The following is a 24,614-nucleotide window of genomic DNA, read 5'->3' as shown; positions in this document are numbered from 1 at the left end:
CACAACTCCGCTCAGTTTTGGTTTGGGTGTTTTGTCCTTAGGGTGGACCAGCCTCTGTCTGAGAGTCTTGTTGGGTTTGAAATGTACTGGGATGTTGTGTTTGGAGAAAATCCTTCTGAGTTTCTCGGATACTCCAGCAACGTAAGGAATGACAATGTTCTTTCTTCTGTTCTTCTCCTAAAGCTGCGTTCGAAGTATCCTGGAACCAGACCAGAACCACTTCCCATAAACGTTACAGGGGATGAGCAAAACTGAAACTGAAACGTCTTCTGCTAACACTGGTTACAACAAAAGTGTCCTGTTGCCTAAATATCAAATGATTTAAATTACACACACAGAGTCAGAAAAATCTGAGATCTTTAAACTGGAATGCAACTTCCTTTTACTGTTGTCTCACTGCACCTATAAATACCAGAACTTTCTCATCTGTCAGCTTTGGTTCAAAGGAACTGAACGAAAATGACTGAGAAACACCAGCAGCAAACTCTAAGTATCAGAGGAAACCCAGTTTTAGCTTTAATCAAGGACTTCAGAAGGAACCATAGTACGGTTAATTAGACCTGCAGTGGTTGTCTTCAAAGAAGATACCACAAAGTGTAAGCTACTTGCGCAAATTTGCTCTGAAACACAGACGGTCACGTTCTTCAAACGTGGCACAGAGTTTATTAGAAATGATAAAAATAGGAATTTAAACGAAAGCTCAGACAATGTGAAGGGCATTTTACCATCAACTTCTATAAACAGCATCCAGAAAAAGCCTTCACTGGCTTCTTGGTTGCTCTTTAGTTAAAAATATTTATCAATTTTGCTAAAATAGGAAAAGTAGCCTGATGAAGAGTGTTAAAAAAACTTCTGTAAAGAGCTTTGTGTAACATTTAATGCTGAAAATAAACACTTACTTTCTTCTTAGGATGGCTGACATCGAGTTTCATGGAGGCGCACTTGTTCAGAGTATTTAAACGTCTGCAACACACATAAAGAGACGCATGTTGGCACGAACACTGGCGGGCACATTTTTCATTATTTGTTTTTAAGACTTTGGGTTTTTCTGCACTGTAAAACCTCTCGCTTTAACTCTATAATCTTCCTTTAAAAAATAAAATAAAATGCTGCCTTCCCTCTTTAATTCTTAAGTCTGATTAGTCACCGTCAGGGGGATTCCTTTTTAATTTTCTTTTTTAATCTTTTCCGACTCAACAGCGTCTCTCTCTCTCTCTCTCTCTCTCCTACTCCCTCACTTATTCCTCTCTTTTTCTCTCTGGACTGGACCTGGGCCTGATCCTCACCCCTGAGGAGCGGGTGCATCTCCCTCAAAACACAACTATCTCCTCACCCCTCTACTTTACTCCCTCCTCTCCAAGGAAGGTCTCCTGATCCACCCACTGCAGTCCTCTGGAAAATGATTAAGATGTTAAAACAGTCCTAAATGTTTTCTGGGCAATTATGTTTTTGCCTGTGTGTGAACTACTGGACAAATTTGAATGAAACTCTCAGAAAGTAGTCATTGGATGTACATCTACAACTGATTAAATTTGGAGTCAGTCCAATCCAAGCTTCTCTGAACCTTTGGGGGTGCTCAGCTGGTGTCCTGTGGTCTTTACACATTTCACATCTTTAAGACAAGCATTGGTGGTTGCAGCCAGGTCTACATAGCACATCTTCATCGATCAAGTAAAAGCAAAAAAGACCAACATTCAGAAATCTCCACCTGTCCCACAAGAGAGGCTGACGTGCTGGCAGAAGAAGTGAAGGGAAAGTCAGGGTCTAAGATGGCCCAGCCAGTTTCCAAGTGGAGGGCATTCAAAGAAAAGTTGTCTGAACTGAAAAGCATCAAGGAGATTATAACTAAAGGGAAAGAACTCAGGCCCAGTTTACGTGTCTCCTAGAAACATGACAGGTTTTCTGATGTTGACTGTAAAAACGTTACACGTTCACATGGTAGTGCTGAGATCCCAATCACTGTTTAGAGAAGGCCACAAAAAGCGTTGAACCCGCTGTAGTTTCCGTGTCAGGTCAGTAGCCGGAGCTGATCGAGTAGACGACGAAGCACACATGTTTCGTCACAGAAGCTCTGATAAATTGAAAAGACAGTACTCTGCTATCCACCATAGTTACTGCTGTCATTAAATTGTGGTTTCCCCTGAAATAATGTTGGGAGTTCAGAAAAATTTCCACTCCAAGAGCGGGATTTTAAAAGTTTCTGTGTCCGAGAATCTAAACGTTGTTGTCATGTAGACAAACGGCCGAAATCCAACAGAACTGTTCTAGTTTCACTTAAAAACAGCGTCATGTAATCTGGGATTAAGATTCATACAGTATAGCTGCAAACAAGAGGGTCCGAAAAGCTCCACTCTGAGACCTGGGTTCAGAAAGCTGTGGTGTCAGAGGAAACAAGCGCTGTTGTCGTGTACACAAACCGCTGAACCAGAGCAGAAAATCTACTACTTCACTCAAAAACGGCATCACATAAACAGCCCCTAAAACTTAAAAGGAATGCTAGGCCTTTAATCTATACGTATTGGTGCTTTGCAACGGTTTGCTGGGTATCTGATGTGTTAATCCTGAAATACAGCTGTCAGAAATGATCACTGCTGTAATTACCACACCCATAGAGAGGCAAGTGCTGACAGCCAAGCAAGAAAAAATGCAAAGAGGGGGTAAATGTTCAGGAACAGACGAGGATTTTTTTTTAAAAAAAGAACAGGAAATGCAAAAATTAGGTCCCACGGGTGTGCAGAACACTCCAAAACCCATCAGCAGGAATATGCTGGCGTCCCCTCGCTCCCTCCCCCCCTTTGTCCTCACCCAGTCACACCCCTCTGGATTTTGCCCCCTGAGGGTCACTTCTCTTTGAATAGGAGATCAGAGCGTGGCAGAAGGGGAGGGGAGGACACCAGATCAAAGTCCGGGTTTCTGGGGGGGTGGAGGGGGGAGTTCATTAAACGTAGGGGTCAGACATTTAATGTTAGCACCAGGGAGTGGGGACGAGTCGGCATACTGAACACAGATGACTTCACTGGCAGTGGAAGTGGACTGGTTGGGTGTGGAAAGTGTCCTCACCGACACAAAGGCTCGACCAGATCCCGGTCCAGGAAGTCATGGTCCCTTTTCACCGAGGAAATATCGATTGGAAACTGGGAATCTGTGACAAAGAGAAAGAGGGGGAGGGGCTCGTTAGTTATTGACTGACAGATGACAGGAGATAAATGTTTCCTCAGCTGGTTAGCAGTTAATGAAGTCTGTGAAGCGTGGCCCAGCTGCTGCCACAGCTATCAGCCCTCGACTTGTGAAGTTTACCAAACACGCACATGTTTCTAACCTCACATTAGGAAGACAGTTCAGATCTTTTGAAGTGGGGTTTTGTTTAAAGATTTTGAACACTTAATATCTTAACTGTATAAATACCTCTTTGAACATCTGCTTATAAAGAAATTAAGACCAAGACCAGAGTCTATTGCTGCTGTCTAAAAACAACTCCAACCTCCAAAAAGATTCAAAGCAAAGACAACCTTATAAACATTTACATTGTTGTCAGATTTAAACCTACATGGTTATTTGCAAACGCAGCAGTAGCAGCTAGCTGCAGCACTTCCCCGCAGCCTGAGGCACTTCCTGCAGGAATGTAGTCCAATTTCTGCCAGAATAAAGAGACGATGCAAACTTACCATAAAGGGTTTTTTTAACGCAGCGTTTGGAAGAACCACTAAGAAAAATCTTGAGACTGGAGTTGTTTTAAGACAGCAGCTTCTCACTTTGGTCTCTTCATGCTCGAACTAGCCATCAGCTCATCAGTCCCTAGCACCGTATAATAGAGACTATATGGAGCTAGGCGACAGCGCAGTGTTTTTGCCTTTTTGAAGAAACAAACATCAGCAAGAAACGCTGGAATACACGCCTGAATCTGACGGGATGGGCAACATAATTTCACTGCTTTTGGCTAAAAACTGTAAAAAACTGATATAAACTATTTACACATAGCTTTATAAAGAAATACGTCTCGCTTTAGATAGTGATTTAAAACACGATTTTAACATGTTTCATGTTTGGACTTAAACGTTTTAAAATATAGTTTCAGTTCACACATTCCTAATAATTTTTCAAACCCCCACAGCTCTGACAGAGGAGGAGGAAAGACGCTTTACAGTAAAAATGTCTACATAATTAAAGCAGCTTGAAAAGCACAATAATGAGCGGCTGAGCTTTAACTTCGATCAGCCTGCTGTGTCAGCTCGGGCCGCAGTGCATTATGGTTTATTTCTGTACACTTTTACAGAACCACGTGACAAGTTTCTCGGGCACGATATAGTGGATGAAAAATTGCAGGTAAAATTTTGAGCACCGGTACAAAATGGTCGACGCTGCAGTGAAAGAGTGGACATTTTAAACAAAGAATGATGCTCTAAGAGCTTATCTACAACAGGTAACATATCAATTGATCTGATTTATCCCTTTAACATAATTTAAACACAATGCTAAAATGATAAAAGTGTTTTATTTTGGTAATTTTGAAGAAATTTGTACAATTTCACATTACTGGATCGAATACTGTCCTCAGAGAAGCACTGTGTATTCTGCTAAAGAAAGACAGATGGATTTTAAGCCTTCTTTTTGATTACTGGAGCCATTTCCTGTTTGTTCTTCAAGTATATGAGACCTGATGACCATCACATGAGCAAACGCCTGTAGGTTTGCAGAGATAAGGAAGAGACGAACAGGAAGAGGTGGTGCGGGATGGGAGAGAGGGAGAGAGAGAGAAAAAACAAAAAAAAAGAGTAAAAGTCAGACACATTTTGATAAAGGCATGACCCAGAAAGGTGGGAGGTAAAAAACAAAAAAGAAAAGAGGGAGAAAGAGGAGCTATGAGAGTCCCAGCAGCGATAACAAGGCCTTTCCCATGACCCCTCCCTCTGGAGAGGAACTGAAGCCTGGAAATAGAACGCAGTGGCCCAGAAGACGAGTGATGTAAAGATGGAGGGACGGCGGGAAGACAGAAAGAAGCATAGATGATGGAAAAATATGGCAGAGGATGGAGGATAAACAAAATAAGCTTTGGAAAGACGGATTTTTGTATGAAACAAGGCAGCTGTGTCGAAACAGGGCTGTAGCCACTCTGTGTGTGTGTGTGTGTGTGTTACCTTCATAGAGCTGAGCGTATTGTGGAAATCCTGCTGCTCGAAGCCAATCGCAGGCCTCCTTAGCCTCAATCTCTGTAAGCAAAAACAAAAAAAAAGGAGTGCATCATTCCTAATCCAAACATCTGCTCAGAGATTTTAGGCATCTATTTGTCTCCCATATGAGCTCTACATTATAATGAAAACACAATAAAAAACAATCAAAAGTAGAAAGTATTACATATTTTATCCCTACAGAGAAACCTTTTTTAGTACATTAGGAAGTAACATATTAAGATGTATTATTCCTTTGGGAAACGTTTAGAATGATGAGCCTTAAAAAGCTGGAGATCAGCCAGACGCACATTATTTTGCAGGAAAAAAAAAAAAAGCTGTTTCTTCTGTCAACATAAATTACATCCACGCAGATACACTCAGCTGGTAATGGGTAAATGTAAACAGGCCTTCCACACTAAACCGCAGCCCATTAGGCCCTGCCGCCAGCACCACGAGACATTTTACAGGCTTCTGTTTTACAGCTTTTTTCCGCTAACATACGTATCGCACACATCTTAAAGTGGCAGCTCTGAATGTGCGCGAGGGTAAATATTTCTGTTTACGGGGAGATACCGCGGCCACTTTTTGTGCTGACAACGACGTGAATAAACTGGTATCGTGAAATTGTTTAGCTTCTCAACAGCAGGACACAAGTTCAGGAAAAACTGCGCGTACAAATACTACAAATAATACAAATTTCTTGTGTTAACCTTCGTCTTCTATGTTTTGCTTTCAAGAAACCAGAGTTTCTTTGGGTACTTTGTTACCAGCAGCTTGTCACAAATGCATACTTTGTTCTTATATATTTTAAGTTGAATCTGTAAATATATATAAGGTAAAAAAAAACCTTTAAAAGACCTTTAGAAAGCCCGGAAACTTTTGATCAAGACCTCTTTAAAAGATTACAAGAACAGATGGCTTTTTGTAGTCTTTTAAAGTGGAGATCTGAATGTATATTAAAAAATAGGGGTGGTTTAACCTATTAGAAAGACTCCTAGCACAATTTAATAAAACGTAAACTTCTAAAAAAACATATCATAACACGTCCTTTTGGACATTTAATCACACAGTGCACACTCTGCCAACACCCACTCATTCACTCTCACTTGTCACATTCACAAGTTTGGCAAATTACAGCAGAGCAAAAACTGGGGAAAAAAAAAGAAAGTCTCCGTCTTTGCCATCAAAGACAGGAAGAGTTAGAGGAAATGACACTGTCGCCACAATCTAGCAATTACGTCCCCTTTTCCAACATTCCTTTCATAGCTCTTCTCTCTAAATCACACATGAAGCAACACCAGGGCAGATCGTGAAAAAAACCCTTTCCTGAAAATAGACAGAAGGGCCAGAGAAAAGGAGCTGCAAAGCCACTTTTTTCTGATCAAAACTTACTGGAAGCCCTCATGGTTAGGGGTCAGAGATGCTCCTGCGACCCATCCGATCCCTTTCCATCAACGACTCAGCACTTTCCTCCTCGCTGCCTCCCCAGCCCCATCTGTTTACAGCTCTGCCTCCTTCCAGCCTGCTGCATGCAGGTTTTCTCTCCCCTCTAATTTTCTCCTCAACCTCCTCTCTCTCACTTTCATCTTCGTTAGGATCCACATACAATACCTCTCTGTTCTGACTGCTTTCTCCTTGTTAACTTTCTGAATGATTCCTCTACGTCATCTTGCTCTCACTTCCTTCCCTTTTATCTATAAATTCGCTTGAATAAACTTGTTTAACACTTGCCTTTCTGCTTTTCTTTTCTTTTTTCCCCTTGGCTTTTCTTCTGCTATCTTCACTCCCTCACAATCTTTCTGTAAAACAAAAAACAAAAAACCCACTCCCTCAAGCTTTCTTTTCATCCACTGACGGAAACCTCCTGATCCCCCATTAGCTCCTGCGAGAAAGTCCTCTGCGCCGGTGCCAGAACATCCGTGGGCCCGTCAGGTCCACGCAGGAAGTGACTCATTTCAGCTGGCGTTCTCATCAGCCGAACAGTCGAGGCTGGAGGCTGACAACCGCCGGACCCTCACTTCGCATGTCAGCAGCTGGAGAGTGGAGAGGCTTGTGCTGCTCCACGAGAACAATGTGTGAGAGAATCCAGTGGGGCTCATACACACACACACACACACACACAGGATGTTTTAAATAGCCCAGATGTTGCCCCCAGTGAGTCAGGGAATGCAAAAAGGATGAGATAGTCAGACGACTGCAGGGGTGGGGAGGATGGACGGACCTTGTGGGAAAACCGCAGGGAGGACGGCATTCCTCACCACTTGTTTATTTACTCAGTGTCAGATTGTAAAATGACTTGACTCTTTAGATAGAAACCAGGATTTAAAAAAAAAGAAAAAGTGGAGAAAATTAAAGGCTTAGCATCCCATGAAACAATGCATGTCGCCCACCGCCTTTCATACCAGCTTCAGACTGAGATCATCGTAAGATGAACTGTTGTCGTTATGATCAAACCCTGAAAATAACATTAACAAACTGATGCTCAGCGTGCGTTATGAATGACCCTCAGCCAAGAACACGTCAAATTTCAGCTCAGCAGGCCATCTTTGTTTTGGCTATTACTGATTAGGTGTGGCAGCCATCTTGAATTGACTCGAAAAGTCCGTCAGTTCTAGACGTCTAATCAGTGATTATTTCTTGATTGTATCATTAAAAGCTGCCGACTGGTCCATGAGATGTTTTGCTAACAGACAGACATAAAAACTCTAAATAGTTAATGGCAAAGTTAAAAAAAAAAAATTTAAAGCCTTGTGCCATCTTTTAGTTTTGGGGATTCATCTCAGCTACTTCCACTCCACATTTAAGGTTAATATTTGTCAAATTGACTGAGTCACAGACGGTTTTGTGTTTTTTTAAGGTCAATTTGCTGTTCCTTCGCCTTTCAGTGGTGAGTGATAAAAAAAAAGGAGAAATAAGGTGATCAGGCGGTTCTAAAAATAAAATAAAAATGCACAGCTGCCATGTTTTATTGTTTATTGAGCTTGTGGCACCAAATCCTGAAAATAGTTGACAAATGCATCAGTTTTTTCTGCCTAAAATTTACAGTCTACAAAAATGGATTGTAATCCACAAAAAAAATTAAGAGAAGTTTTAGATTTATAACTTGTTTTTGACCTATTTTATATGTCATGTACAGCATAAAGATGTTCTGTTCCCCATCAGATTTGACTTTTACTTTGGTCTTGCTGACAATTGAAAAAGATTTTTTTTTTTCATTTCAAATAAAAGGGTTAAAAAAACAAATTAGCTGCTAAATAATTTGTCATGAGTCACAGAGCACATTTAATGCAGACACGCAGGTTTTTTTAATCAGCATTTTTTGTGTAGAAACAACCATTTTTTGATGATTTTAGATGTTAAGTTGTAATTTTCCTTTAAACATCAAAATATAATAGAGTACATGTTTCTAATTTGTAGATTTGATCAGATTTGATTAGTTTTAGCTCAACCTGTTCTACTTTACGTACAAATTGTTCACTAATCGACGAACAAAATCACAACCAAATGTAATAAGTACATACAGATCTGTGTTAGTTCGACATTATTGCTTAAAATGCACAAAACAGCACACTTCATTACTGAGGTTTCGCATGTGTAATTGACAACTTGCTTGTTTTGTTTGTGCATGAAAAAAACAAGTGGCTAATCTCCTGTCAGCGTGGGAACAAAGGCACTGCTATTCATCTGTGCAGAATTTAATCAAGAGATTAATTAGTACACAAACACTGCTATAAGTAGGCCACAAAACACCACAATGCACACAGTCAGAGAGAGCTAATCCAAGCTGCCGACTGTGTGTTGCCCCTCTGTTTCATGTCGCTGCAGCCCCGCTGTGGGGGAATATGGAACAACAGGCGGCGAGACAGCGGAGCTACAGCCGAGAAAGGCAGACGGGTGGTGTGTGTGAGCTTCACTGGGTGGTAGAATATGGATTTGGTGTGACAAAGAGGTACATAACAAGCCAACAGGCCTTACATTATAGGCACAATACAAGCACCCTCGTGTCCTCACAGCCTTTTTTTTTTTTTATCAAAGTTCTTCCCTCTGCCCTTCATTTCCTGCCTTTTATCCAGCTCCACTAACCTTGACAACGTGAGACTTTTCTTTTCTGTCTTACGTCCACCTACTCCTGGGTCTCAGGGACCCCAAAGAGCCACACATGACATCATTTCCTGCCCTGCTTTTTCCCATGAGTGGCATGTGGGCTAAAAGAACAGCAGCAGCAGGAAGTTCCAGCATGTCAGACGGGATAATTGTCGCACCGAGGCGCAACGACGGATACGAGCAGCAGCGGAGAGAGAAGAACGAGAGAAAGGGCTTTTTATTTATTTATTTATTTTTCTGCAGAAAATGCGCCGTGAATGCGAAGTGCTGAATGACTTTGGTGAAGAAACAGAAACACTAGCTAAAAGCTAAAAGGAGTGAAAAGGCCAGCTGAAAGTATCAAACATCATAGCACCTATCGTCTAGATGAGCTGAATGTTCTGATATATAAAAGGCTAAAATAGTGCAGCGTATAAGTAGTTAGATTGAAAAGAACAGGAAAACAATAGAGTGAATGTTGAGTATTTTTAAAAAGTATTTTGTTACCATCTACTGTATGATTAGTAAATGTTGCTCATTAAAATGAGTGACAGCGGTTGAACACAGAATAATTTCTAGATGAGATAAGAGACAGAATCTGCCGTGAGCACACAGAGCTGCCTGGAGAGCAGCCATATCCCCACATACGCTAAAGCATTTAGTTCTTCATGCGTAAAGGTTTAAAAAAAAAAAGGAACGGCAGTGAAGAAGACAGCAAAGGAATGACAGGAAAGGAAGGGAGGGGGAGACGATAAAAGGAGAATATGCCTGTCCTGTCTCATGCGTTTCATCTGTCCTGCCCTCAGGAATGTTCTGTAAAACAGAACCAATACTGGCATGGAATCAGTGCAGGTTCAGACACAGAGACTGTCTGCGCTGCGCGAGCTCAGGACCGCAGGCTTCGGACAGACACGCGAGAGAGTAAAAAACAGGTGTTAATTATTTTAACAAATATCTGATAAAATGGGGTTATGATGAATGATCACAGGCTTAAATAAGACAAACAGACTGAAGGTCAAGGTCGGTTGTGTTATCCTTTCTCCAGCAGAGGGTGTTACAGAAAAAGTGTTACAGCCGTGCATTCAGATCAGATCCCATCACGTCACGGCTTCAGGCTGCATGAAAAGTGCTGCCTGCGTACCTCACATCTTATTATTATTACTGCGTTGCTTGAATTTGCTTCTGATTTGTGGATTATTCGTATTTCTAGGTTTTTCAGTGTGTAATTCGATCATTTTGTCCTTGTTTTCTTGTGACTTGGCCTGTTTCCCCCGTGTCTCACACGGCTTCGTTCCAGCTGGTAATCAGCTCACCTGCATCGAATCACTAATCACCCATCCCAGTCCAAATAAGCTCCTCAGTTTCTCTTAATCTGTGTCAAGTTCTTGTTGTCCACGTGCTCCGTTTCTGGGCCTCGGTTTGAGTTCTTTTATTTATGAAAAGCCTTTAAAATTCATCTTGCCTGCCTGCATTAATGGGTTCTATTTCACCGCACATGACAAAGATGCATAAAAAAATGTTCCTGTCAGTGTTTTTAGATTGTGTTGCTTTCAATAAAATGGGGAAAAAAACTATCAGCTTTAAATGTTCTGATGTCCCTTACTAGTTTTATTAAAAAATAGGGTTTAAATGACTTTCAAATTGTTGCATTTTATTTAATTCAAACCACTGTCAGGACCTTTATTAAATCTAAATATAACAAATAAGACACAAGTTAAAATACATTGCCTGTGAGACGTACAGTATCTAATATCTGACGGAGATGCTGGTCAGACCACAGAGATTATTTTAAAATGATTTATTTAAGGCTGTTTCAGCCTACCAGCTGCTGAGATGTGGACTGCTTTGTGGCGAGTGTGTGTGTGTGTGTGTGTCAACGATGGAAAGAAGAGAAAGGGGTGTATCTGTGGAAGAAAGAGGGAGTGGAAGTTGAAGAAGACATACAGTCACGCAGCACATGCAGAAACATGCTAACATGCTTCTCTAGCTACATTCTCGTCATATTTCACCTTCATACATTCAGCATTTGGCTAATGGAACCTAACTCATCATCGAGAGGTGGGTGGAGTAACACAACAAATTAGACTCTCTAACGTGTTTTCGCTCCTTCTTTAAATCAATCACATGTCACACAGAAAAAAAACCCCACCTGGAATAAGACCTAATGCAACATCTTTTACGATGAACGCGGTGAAGAGCTGAAATATTTTCTCTGAGCTTACTTTGGGAAACATGAGTCATGTGACAGGAAGTACAGGAAGTGACCAGTTAGGAAGGCGAAACACAGACACAAACAATAACACTCTGGCCCTCTATGAGGTTTCTTACGACTTATTCCAGATTCATGAAGGACATATCTGATACAGAAGTGTCTCCTTCTGTCCAACTTAGTGAATCTAAAATCTAAATAAGTACCAATAAAAACTTCTTTAAAAAAATAGATGTGAATACAGATAAAGCAGAGGATAAGCAGGTTGTTGGACTGAATTTTTGTATTCTGTAGTGTAGAGTCCCCATCAGAAGACGAAGGTCCAGATCTGGACCTAAATGAATTGGTTGGTAAATTTCAACAGAATGTTTTTTTGAGGGGGTTATTATTTGTTTTCTACCAGGACACCTTTTCTCACATTAATGGCAATTACTTTTAAGAGGAACAACTTTTCTGGTCCTCAAATGGTGGACAGGGGTCTCGATTCGGATCCAAATTAAGTCTTACCTGGACCCAACTTAGTTGATCTTTTACGCTAATTCATTCTAAGAGTCACTGCTTTTTTTAAAGCTTCACATTCATGGATATTTCCATAAAAGCAAGACTTGCAGCTGCCTTCTGATTCTCTGCTGGTATCTGTCCCAGAACCAGCAGGACACAATCTCACATAAAAAGGCTGCAATCAGAAACCTTCTTCCCGTGTTTTTATAGTTTAATTTAGCTACCAGCACCTAGGTCTGAGCAGAAGAGAAAAGTAACTCAGAGGACATTTTTCTAACAGCAGCTATTGCCTCTCATCATAACTTGTTAAAAATACAAACTCTTGTCCTTTTATCCTGAGAGATCATCCAACACATCATTGCTCATTAAAGCAAATGAAAACACAAAAAAAAATCTCACAAGTGAGGGACTCATTAGTCCAATTCCACAACATGTTTCCCATCTACCTTGTGCCAGCCTCCTCAGCAGCTGCTGGCGAGCGATGATGCGAGAGAGGCGCAGGGCGGAGCGCCGCCGGGGGGAGTCTCCCAGCCTCAGGTAATGCTTCTGTCCGTCACATGTCATAGCCTCCAGGCATGTGCTCTCAGTGTTGCAGTCGCCGTCACTTTCGCTGTCATTGCTATCGCGTTTGACACCCTGATCCACGCTCTCCAAGATGATACTCTCAGTTTCTTTACTCGCGCTGTCCGGGCTGTCCTGGCCGCCGGTCGCGTCAGCACGCTCCGCATCATCCTCAGCTCTGTCCACGCTGGTTAAATCCACGGGAGGAGTAAGTCCTTCAGCACCAGCGACATCCTCCCCGTTGTCGTTTACTGATTTTTCCATCCCTGCGGCATCCATCCTGTCTGCGCCTTCACAGTGTGCTGAAGGCGCCCGTTAGCTTTGCAGCGTCCGCACCATCCAGAAGGGTCAGAGTCCAGCCTCCAGCTTCCATTGCATCTAACCCTCAAACAGAAACATCCGCGTCTCCTTCACTCCAACTCGGATGAATTATTGTGCAAGCATTCCTGGTGAATTCCTGCCTCGAACATGCCCTCACTGGAAGCCAACCCGCCCTCCTCCAAATCAAACAAACACGCAGGCTTCATCGCACCACCTGACTTGTAGACGGCCGTGCCCGTTCTCCACACGCAGGCTGACGGCTCAGCTCAGATGGGAGGAAGATGAACTCACAAACTTCATTCGTTCACGTGACCAACACTGCCCTGCTTCCTGAAGCTCTACCAAGGAAATTATCTGGCTCGTGCCCCCCACCCCCATCCCCGCACCAGGCGTATGTGGATTCTGAGAGGGGCATTCGCCTGATCAGCTGGACAAACGCCTGGAAAAAAACAAGCCATCCCAACAGCCACATCCTAACATGAAATGAGGAAGGAGCAGAACAATAGGGAGTACGTGAGCATGAGAGAGCTCTGAAGAATGCATGTAGGAGCATTGTTTCTGCTGCTGAGTGGGACAGCAACGCCTCCGAGAAATGTTCCCTATACACAATTACATTTAAACCACGTGGAATTTCAGATGAAAGACCTCCACATAAACACAGATTCATACCAGCAGAATATATTTAAAGGAGGCTACAGAAAGAGGCTGACAGCAAAGGAGCTCACTGGTCATTAGAAAAGTGAAATCTCAGTCAAAAAAAGTCAGTGGAGTTATAAAACCTTGATTAGATTTGATCACACTGCCCTCTTCAGGAAATCCAGGACATCGGTTTTGTTCTCAATTCCTCACAGGAAGCCATCAAGAATCGTCTCTGTTTAAACGCTTTTCTTGTCATGAAAACGAGACAAAGGAGAAACAGTCAGAAACTATTTATAGAAGTCTAAAATCAGACTGACCGGCACAACAGTCTGGTTACAGTAACGTTATCCTGAGTCAAACAGATGCATGTAACAGGAGCGGCAGAGGGGAGTTTCTGCAGCAAGCATCCAGTAATGTAATATCTATGGTTTGTGTGTTTCAGCAGGCTAAGGCAGGGCTGGAGACTCATGCGACTAAAAAAAGGGGACAGAAATAATCCAGTGCTGCACTTCAAACGCCTGGACAACATAAAGAAAACAAAATAATCCCACCTTCTAAACCTCAGACTTGTTAAGATTTACATGTACTGTCATCACTCTAAACTTTGATTTTCATGGATAAATATCACAGTAAATCCTTGGATAAAACCCAATATTTCACAGCTGGGTCGGGAAATTTCTGAGTGTCTACATCATGTATTATTTTGCACTTTTAATAATTCCATAACAAAAATGTTTGAGTTTGGTATAAAGTTACACAAACATATCTGCAGTTTAGTTGATATGTCAGCATTCCACATATAACACAGAGCTTTATGAGAATGAGCTTATACCCTAATTAAAGCAGCATTTTTGCAGTTAAAACACATGAGACCTGACAGTGAGTTTTACAAAAAAAATATATGATTTCCACAATAAAGTGCAATTTGATGACGCCTCCAAAAAGTAGAAAATAGGCATAAAGTTTTAACTGAAAGCCAAAAAATAGATAAATAGATGGATACTATATTCATCAGCTGAGGTAAATAATAAAAGTTTTAGGTTTTATTCTTTCTTATAAGGTGGTTTAACAGGTTCACAATAAAGGTTTTATCATCATCATACAGCATCCCAGATCACAAGAAACACAAATAAAATCTAGCTTAGCTTTGAAATAACACTGAGATGTCCGTCCCTGAACTTAATCTTGTGGTCTTGAAGCCAACACATGACCCTGAGATGATAAAGATGATGATGATGATGATGAAAAAAATAAAACAATGAACACTACTTTCCAGTTTATCCCCTGGTTTTACCTGCAGCTTCAGCAGCTGAGGATGTTTGGAACAGCAGTGAAAGACGGACCCAGAACAGACGATTAGGAATAAAGCCGTTTGTTTGCGTAAAATCCCTCTAACTCCATCTATGCTTTCTAACAAACCAACACACACACACACAAATACACACCTACACAAATAAATACCCACACCAGTGGAACTAAAACCAACAAATCCCACAGGCAGAGGTAGACTCCACCCCCACTACTAATCCAAAAAATCTGCAGAATTACAACTTAATCCAGATCCACACTCTGTTTTCATTCACACACACACACACACACACAAACTGAACCAGGAACACGACAAAATTCAGCTGAACTTTCTGTCACTTCAGTGCTTAACTTTGAAACTGAATGAAAATATGTAATTTCCCTTGCAACTGTAGTTTATTCTAGGTTATATCAAGTAGTAGGTTATACTAGTTTTTAAAAAGAAATTCTGCAGAAATACAGCTGGAAGGCTGACTGACTCTGTTGAAATGTGTTAGTGAAGCTGAAACTGAGTTAAATTCAGAATAAGGAGAAAACAACTAAAAATAGCAAAACTGTAGCTAAAAGCTGAAATTAGAGCTGCTGAATTAGCATCCACACAACAAGTGGTTTGTGTGTGTGGGTGTGTTTTCACTTTCTCCACATCTCAGTGGTTTTATTTAGGAAGCATGAAAGATCAGAACGATCAGAATAAACAAATAATTATGTTTTGTTTGTTTCATTAGCTTTTTCCTGTCGCCTGTCCTGGATGTTCCACGGCCCTCTCAGGGTGGAGAACGCATTGCTGCAAAAGCAGAGGAACCGTGAGGCCAGATGGGAGCATTTTAAGGATTCCCCATCTCCAAATCTGATCCAGACAGATGTAAGCTGATGGGTTAAGAAGTCGGGTGAAGGAAGGAGGGGAAAGTGGGTCTGGAGGGGCCGAGGGGCTCTGGAGCCAGGGACAGGATGAAGTGGTGAAAAATGAAGGGAAAAAAGGATTACTGAGGCAACAGGTGGCATCAGGTTGAAAAACAGTCTTCAAGCGAGGATAAGAAATGATCTCCACCAGTGCCTTGGAGGAGCTTCTTCTGCTGCTGTGGGCGGCCTTCTCGGTCTGAGGTTGTTTTAGTGGCTTGTCAGTGTGGGAATGTTCTCCATTTAATTTGTTTAAGTGGCGCGCATCTCTGTAATCACATTAAAGCTGGGAGACAGCTGCAGCTCTGCTCTCCCTCACTTCTCCTCCTCTTCATCCCTCTGTGACGCACAGCCGAGCCAGAGTCTGCGCATCCGGGCTGCAAACCGGCTGACCCTCCAAACTTGGTGCATAGCGCGCACATCACACACACACACCCACCCCAAACACACAGTTCAGGCTGTGATAGACCCCCCCTAAAAAGAAACATTCAAATGGAACCACCTGACAAAAACAAGAAGCGAAGAGTCAAGCTGCCGCCGGATTTAGACCCAAATATGAATGACTGGCATCTGAGCGCATGCCGGTGCTGTTTTCAGCACTAAATTTGACAATGACCTTCCCAAAATAATCCGGGGGGGGGGGCGCTGCGCCACTACAGGGGGGCTATGCAGCAATCTGCAAAAAACTGGACCTAAACTTTTGTCCTTGAGATCAATGTCTTTTTATAAGAAATAAACGAATGTAGGAGCGACCAGAGGCGGGACTGTAGGACACAATATCTGCCCTGAACTGAACCGTTTTCAAATGGAAAGTACATTTCTGGAGGCAGCAGCTGATTATTTATGTTGCTGTGACAGGATCTGCTGCCCTCGAAATAAGCCTCGGCTCTGTTTGTTTTGGTTGCCTGACCTGCGAGTCGCCTCTCCCGGACGTTCCTCCACAGCAGATCCCAAGCCTTGGACGTGGAGTCCCGCAGCTGCTCACTGATCGACCGCCGCAGCTGGAGCTTAGTGGCAGACCTCCGCGGGCTTGTCATGATTGCGCATATTCCCCTCCCCGGTCCGGCACCAAGACGGTCCTCGAACTCCAGTCGGTGTGTATTCCGCCGTGAAGAGCCCCCCCACCCCCCGGCTGCTGCTGCTGCTGCTGCGTCTCTCCGCCGCAGTTTCTGTCCCGTCACCTCTCCACCTGGTCCAGCCTCTGCGTCACCTTCCTGCACCACCAGCGGAGGCGCCGGGCTTCGGTCCCGTCGGCCGGGATCTGCTCTGAACCCCTAAAAACTACCTCCTCCTCCTCCACCACCACGGATCTCACAGACCTGCGCCCCTCCCAGCCCGACTCATTCAGGCCGAAGGTGCAGAATTGTTTCAGCTTAAACTTCAGTTCGTGTGGCTGTGGAGCCAGATGTGAGAGGCGGTTTAAGCCCCCCTCCCTCCCTCCCCTCCCCTCTCCTCTCCGAGTGTAAGAATCTCTGTCACACACACACACAAATACACGCGCTCACAAACCCACCCACTCACCCAAAACAAGGATCCCTTTTCAACCTCATAATGCGTAATAACACCCAGTCACGCCACACACGCGTGCACACAAGTCACAACTGTGCTGCGTGGCCAGAACAAGCCCCAGCTCAGTTTCTGTGTCCACTCAGTCCCACACCTGACTGCAGACTGTGCATGGAGCTTTGAGCCTGGCAGTGAAACAGAAACAAAAAAAAATGCAGAGGACAATTTTGAGTTGGGGATTTAAATGCCCCTGAAATGTGTTTCAGTCTGAAGGGACACCGAAGTTGCTGTAAAAAGTCGTGTCCAAACACAGGGCTAAGGACAGGATCGTTTGGGATCTAGGATCACACAGAAATGATAAAAACCCTTCTTTAAAAACAAATTGATATAAATATTTTAGATACACTGCTCAGCAGGGAATTCTACTTTGAAAAACCGCCTCTTTCATTCCTGCCTTCCTCGCTGAATTTGACTCAGTCACAGTTAGCAAACCTCCAAGCTCAGCCTCAAAAATAAATAAATCTTTGCTGGAGAACTTATTTTCCACCACAGGTTGTTCTTGTATAAAACTGATCTGTGCTGCAAAACAGACTTTGGGGACTGCTGATCTGGGGCCTTTCAGCTACAATCAGAAATCATCTGGTCAGTTTTGGGTCCACGTATAATAACAGCAACCCAGGTTCAAATCTTTCAGATGAAATAGACAAGTTCACGCCCTGTATAAAATACAGAGACAGATTTCCTCTATCTAAACGACTGTGATCTATTGACACTGATAGTGGTATGACATAAAAAAGCAGATGAAGCTCTGTGGTGGATTATTTTTCACTGGGCTCAGGAAAAAAGGAACGTTTTAAGTTGTCACTTCACCATCAAGTGCAAGATAAACCATAAAAAGACAATTTAACAAAGTGTAAGAACCTGAAATGTCACCAGCATCTCTGGACCTGCACTCAAAGATGGAGTGAGCTGAAGTGGAGGACTGTCTCGAGACGTAGGAAACTTCATAATTGGAACGTCTTGTCCTTGGAAGTCATGGACGCGGGGCTAAATAACAAAGGCTTCTCGGCATCGGTGCACTTACACCGGAAGGAAGTGCATGAAAAACAGATCCGGTGAGGGGTCTTTATGCTGCACAATTGTCACAAAGAAAACAAGTCTGGTTACATTTTGATGCCTTTTTTTTTTACCAATACAACTGACTCTGATGAAGAAAACAGACACAAAACTGGTTCTCATCATCTTTTCAGAGAATATTTTCGACTATCAGGCTGTGACAATAGGAATGCCTCCATGGGACTTTTTAAAACATCACCAAGCCGTTTTATTTATTCATTTATTCCATGCTGTGGAAATAAACTACGCATAACGGCACGATCAATGCTGAAATATTATACATAGGTTTTGGAGCAATGTGCTAAAATTCAGGCAATGCTAAGCCAGAACTGGGCTGCCTGAAACCCAGACCTTTAAAACTAATGTTTCCAAATCCTTAATTGGATGTAGCACTTAAAAAATATTATAGAAATGAAAACGGCAGAAGATCAGGGTGATCTGGTGAACATGTGAAATTTTAACATTTCAATGCAGGAGCTTTCTGTGTGTTTTGTTAGCATGAAACGTTTCCAAGCTGTGTTTGGTTGAGTTCTTCCCTTATGTGACTCAGGGCTGCCTGAAGAGGAAGTCACTCAGCAGCGACATGCTCCAATCGGCCTAACAACCTGAAGTGAAAGTGCTTCAGCTGCCTCTCTTTTGTGAGGCACCTTCACCGCTCTGACAGGTTAAGAGTTTGGGGAATTTCTTCCTGTGAGCTCTGAGCCATTCCCGTGTTATTCCAGGAATGCCAGACAGAGAGAGCTCACCGGGCGGGACGCTCCCTCAGCTGCCGCCTGCCTGCCTGACACCGTCGGATGTCCTGTTTGTGGTGTTGAGTTGCAGGTCAGCGTGGACCCCGCGAGTGAAGGGCCTGATTCGACGGTTCGGCTTGTCGAAACTCGCTCGACATCCCGAGCAGTCAGCAGAATCCGGAGGCGATGAGGACACCGAACACCACAGAGGGCTGAGTGTCCACGGATGGAGCTCGGGAGTTTCACTCTTTGCATCTATTTTCATCCAGAAACTGGCCTAAATTAGTTCAAACATACATAAGATGCCGACGGGCCGAGAAGAAAGATGTGAAGAAAAAGGAGTGAAGGGGAAAATGAGGAATGGGTGTGTGAGTCAAAAGAGGGGGAAAGGAACTGAGGACTGACCAGACAGAGAAGACCACCAACACACACTGCTTCCACCGCAGGATAAGAGGAGGCAGGAAAACACACTACAGACAAGAAACAACACTAGAAAGTCCCATTTCTGTTTTGATTGCTTCCTAAAAAAAATAACACAGTAGGGTTCACGAAAAGGTTTCGCAAACCACTGATGAAAAAAAAAATATATCAAACTTACTCTGTGAAAATAACACAGAAGATAGAAATGAGATGAGTTTAATAAAGCAAAATGAGAAGATAAATGTGGAAAATTCTTGTTTTTGTTACAACAAAGGCAGTTTTTGCTCCTTGAATATTTTCTTATTATTTGAACATTACAGAATTTCATTACACAATGGGAAAATTAGCTCACACAGAGCTAATTTATATGGTTTACATGTATTTCCTTCAGTATGGCTGCAGAATTTTGAAGTTTTTTATCATTTAAAGTGAGATAAAAGCTGAGTGATGTTCATTGTATTCTCGTTTTATCAAACACAAATAAAGTGAATTAAAAAAACCTGCTTAATAAGGAGAAACGGTTCATTTAAAAGAGAAGTTAACTGAACAGGAGCAGCCTGACTCCTAACACTAGCTGTTGAGATTTTTGCTTAGAGTTGATGCCAAATCTTTTATATTTAAGAAAAGGAAGACATGTGATTCCTCCAGAAGTTTTAAAGACTTGGATTGCTGACGATTCATGTTGTTTCTTTTTGTGTTTAAAATCTACAGCGGTATCCTTTTAAAATGAGATATTTGAAAACTGAGATATGTGAGTAAATGGCACTGAAAAGATGTCACAAATGCATTTTTATTCCAACTGATGTTTCAGGTTTCCCAAAAGTGCTCCAGCAAGAACCTTGTGAACCAGTAAAATCAGGTGTCTGCCAACAATAGCAGAACGGAGCTTGACTCTAAAATAAAATCTATCATCAAAAACCCAAATTTAAGTTGAGTCTGAGCTGTTCAGCCTGTGACGCTGTAGTTCATTTCTCACATAAGCACTTGCAACACCACTGCCTTTCGTTGGTTTCTGCCTAATATCACTTAGTTTTAATGGCCTTTGGCAGCCAATTTATGTTCAGGAAAACATTGAGGTTTTCTATAAATCCAACGTTTCCAAAACTGGAAAAGGCATCAGCCTTTTTCTGATTGAGCAATGTTGAACTAATACATACCAGTGGCTGGAAAAAAAAAAAAAAAAAACATTGTACAAAACCTAAAATGATTATATTGCCCCATGGTAACAATTGCACATTGTTATTTTAACTTTGTGGGGCAAAAATCTCAGCATTCCCAAATGTTATGTTTGCTGTAAAAGTAGATTCTTTTCAGCTTCTTGCTGTTTCTGCATGCTTCGTCATTTGACTTTAACCTTCTTGCATGACACACTTAAGGACCAGTGAGAAGACGGAGAACTAACTGGGACTAAAGGTTAACAACAACAACAACAACAAAAAAAAAACAGGAGTTTATCGAAACACACCGGGGCTGAAGGAGTGATGGAGCCTTTGAATTAGGACTGACTGAGACAAGACCACAGCTTTATGATGGTGGGCTTTAAACATTGCAATGATAATATTTAAGATATATTAAAAACCTCATGGCTTCTGGTTTCTGTGCTGTTTTCAATCTGGATTTGAAGACACAGTAACAGTCCCTTGCTGCAGAGGGTTGCTATATGTTTTGAATTTTTAGTGCATGAAGAATAATTTGGTAACAGTTCATTTCATTACTTAAATTCACTTGACCTGTCTGTCCACAAAACATCTAAACAAGGCTTCGGTTTCAGCACGGCTATCCCCCCCTCAACGGAGATCTGCTCTGTCAAAGCAGGACAACATTAAATCTGTGTGTAAATTCAACCTGACAAAATGACCTTGTCATCAGGTGGATCCCTAATGGAGTCGACAGTGACCTTTGCCTCAACCGGAGGTCGTATTCTGACAGAGGAAAGGGGTCAGCTTGCGAACTGGAACATGAGAAATGTTGTAAAAGTCACTGAGAATTTTCATTTCCTTTTAAAAGCTTGAAAAAGCAACACTTCCTCTTATTAACTGGCTTGTTTTGTAGATTCCATAAATGAACATAAATGCCTCGGTGGCAAAAGCGTAAAGGTTTGAGTTGCAAGAAACTACTTTTTTTTTGTAAGTTAAATCAAAACCTACCACGGTGCTACAAAATTATAGTTAGTCTTCAAAAAAAAAAAGAAGAAAACTAGAGGTTTCAGAAGCAGTAGCTTGTGGGTTGAGGGTGGGAATCAAAAAAGGTCTGAAAATATGAGGAATTAAACACTTGTGTGGGAAAACTCCTGAACTTCCAGTGACATGGTCGGTTCTCTCCCCCTGTGATGCTGAACACAGCGATATGTGGGGTTTTTCAAACTGGTTCTTGAGGTTAACCTCTGGCCCGGACAGAGAGCGAGAGAACCCTGCAGGAAGCCCGCCTCGGCGCGGCAGCCAATCAAAACACCGATCTAACACATTCCAGGGCTCGCACAGCCAATCAAAGCAGGGGAGCTGACGTGTTCTGGACCCGGGATATGATTTTCTGAACAAATACACAGCAGAGCACGAGAGCAATCAGATTGTTTTGCGGTTGCAGAAATGGACTTGGCCCCGGTTTGCAGAATGCTGCTGTTTTCTGGAGACCGAGGAGGAGGAGGAGGAGGGGAAGGTGGAGTAAGACCAGGAGGTTAGAGTTTCTGTTCTGTCCTCCAGTCGGGTCATTTGAGGTTAGGAGGTGAAGTCAAATAAGCAGCGTGGTCACCAGGAGTAAAAAAAAAATAAAAAATACTGCACAAACTGAGCTGCTCTTTGATATTTTCATTAGCCTGCCTCTGGTGGCTGGGAAGGATTTTACAAATACTCCTGTTATATGTTCTAGGAAAAAGACATCAAGTTGGATTTTTTTATTTTTCCTTTTTCTACATTTGATTGCTCTGAATACTTTATTCCTTCAAAACCATTAAAAGAAACTCCCAGTTTTAGGAGACTTTTATTGCTGAGACGCTTCCTCGCTGCGACAGAATGACTGTAAGCTGTTCCCGAGTTCAACCCTGATCAATGATTTAACAAATCACGTGACTTCCAGTCAAGTCCCCTCTTCTCCACCAGCTTCCTTACATTTACGTGTCCTCTCAGCCAACACGTTCCCCCTTTCTATTCCTGTTTCCTTCTCTTCATCCCTGCCACCCTCTCCTCTCTCTGCTCCCTCGTCTTCTATTTTCAGCAACACTCAGCCATTCAGGCCCAGCAGCTCAGCTCGCTGGACTCTTCTGTTTGAGGCAGAAACACAGGACACGCACGGCATCTGGATGGTGTCGGCACAGCATCTGCTGAAGGAAATCTGCACTGAAAATAGAAGAATCGCCATCACAAATAATACAGAAAAACAAAAAAACTGTCACCTGCAGTGGAAAACCCATAAATTCCAGATTAAATGAAATCATTGCACAGATGGTCATGTGCACCACTGACCTAAATTCCCTCCTCATGCTTTTAGCTTTCCATGATTTAATATACACACAACCATCTAATCGTTAATCTATAAATCCATATGTCGCTAACATCATCATTTTAAAGACTCCAAGCCTCAAACCATCTGAATCACATCACAACACCTGCTTTAAATCCTCAACGGCCCAACAAGGATGGAAAACTGTAAACTGCAATTTTAAAAATAGGTTTGCAGAGAAATGATATTGCTTGCATGTATTATGGTTAATATTTCCTCCTAAGAAAGTAAGCTAAGGCTAAATGGGCTAAACCAGGGGTCTCCCTGGTCTCTCTGCAGTGGCTTTTTGTGGCGTTGACTGAAACATAATATGGAAATGAATATCATTCATATCCATAATCACACACCCTGCTATGTTTCAGGGTCGATGTTGTTGACACGTTTGATTTTGAAGCATCAGGTCGGGGCTGTGATTGGCAGCTGCTCCAGACAAAAGCAAAACGAGGACAACTCAAAAAGAGTGGAAACGGGGCCAGGCTGATGATGATGATGATGGCACTGGAGAGCAGGACGGAAACCAGCTAAATGAGGTCAGAAATTAAAATAAAGCTTAAGGACAATTGATTATTTGGTGGAAGATAAAAAAAAATGCAGCTGACGAAAGTTTATAGTGTCTCCTATCCTATGTTTGAGTCTCGCTTCTCTAAAATCCAAAACAGCGAAGTGAGGCATAATGTTTTATTTTATTTCTATTATTTTTCAAATCTCTATGCCAGTTATGTGTCATCACAAAAGGATTTAAAGCAAATCAACACTGCGGTCAGAGAGCATCTTGCACCATCTGTTCACGTTGGCTTGAAACCAACAGTGTCCGCGCCTCTCCATCAATCTTTCTGCACCAGCTGTTGAGGAATGTAGCTCTGGTTAGCTCCTACAGACAAATGGGCCAAGGTAAAAGTGGGTCAGGAGCTCATTCAGACTATCTGTCTGTCCACAAACTCTACAGTAACAAAAACAACTTTTCCCCCATCCAGTCAGTCAAGTTACCATGAGTGCATCGACCCCGTCAACCTCAGGAGACGGTTGTCTCTGTGGCCAAGTCAGGGCACCAGAATGATGAAGAAGCAGGTACAGAGTGTAAAGTAAGAAAAAGGAATGGGGTAGAAAAATATATTTGGAGAGAGACAAGAAGACTGTGGGGTGCGAGACTGTGGTATGGAAAGAGCAGGACTCCAGGCAGGACACAATAGCTAATGGACACGAGGGAAACTCTGCAGGTCACGGGAGCACAGATCCCACGCTGACAGGAGCGCCTCCATGCTGAGCGTCTCATTCTAAAGGCCTTCATTAGCTCACATACGGACAGATTTTTTTAAATTTTTTATTTGCTCCTAAAAAAAGCACTTTTCTCAGAAGACTCTCAAGGACCAACTTCCTTTGTGAAGCTTGTTCCTCTCTGTTAGTTTAGCATTGTGGGAGCACAAAAACACACAGCGTGATCTCAAATATGAGTGGAAAAAAAAAACAGAAGACATAAAGGTTTACATTAGTGGAGCCTAAAAAGCTTCTTTTTTTTGCAACAATCAAACTTTTAATGCACCATAATCATCTTTTAAGCATTTAAACGGCAGATAAATTATAGTAGTAAACTGCAGTGCCACTCATATTTATGTTGGATTTTTTCTGCGCTTTATTTGCTGAATAACCATTGATAGTGCA

General features: G+C 42.3%; 1 protein-coding gene across 3 annotated transcripts in view; it reads right to left on the bottom strand.

Annotated features, from left to right (window-relative positions):
* stard13a (StAR-related lipid transfer (START) domain containing 13a) overlaps positions 1–24,614 on the bottom strand; it is a 58,977-nt gene that overhangs the window by 12,140 nt on the left and 22,223 nt on the right. Inside the window, exons 1-4 of one of the 3 annotated variants that reach the window (XM_025006336.2) lie at positions 16,598–17,094; positions 5,136–5,207; positions 3,061–3,142; positions 900–963 (exon numbers count right to left, since the gene is read on the bottom strand). In XM_025006336.2, coding sequence (XP_024862104.1) covers positions 900–963; positions 3,061–3,142; positions 5,136–5,207; positions 16,598–16,724 — 345 coding nt within the window. In that variant the 5' untranslated portion in view covers positions 16,725–17,094. Of the gene's footprint in view, positions 1–899; positions 964–3,060; positions 3,143–5,135; positions 5,208–6,560; positions 7,537–16,597; positions 17,095–24,614 lie in introns of those variants that run through there. The other 2 variants (XM_025006337.2, XM_025006335.2) reach the window with 2 other exon arrangements.

Source organism: Kryptolebias marmoratus, linkage group LG13, assembly GCF_001649575.2.
Source record: "Kryptolebias marmoratus isolate JLee-2015 linkage group LG13, ASM164957v2, whole genome shotgun sequence".
Taxonomy (NCBI): Eukaryota; Metazoa; Chordata; class Actinopteri; order Cyprinodontiformes; family Rivulidae; genus Kryptolebias; species Kryptolebias marmoratus.
This window is presented reverse-complemented; position numbering and strand designations above follow the sequence as displayed.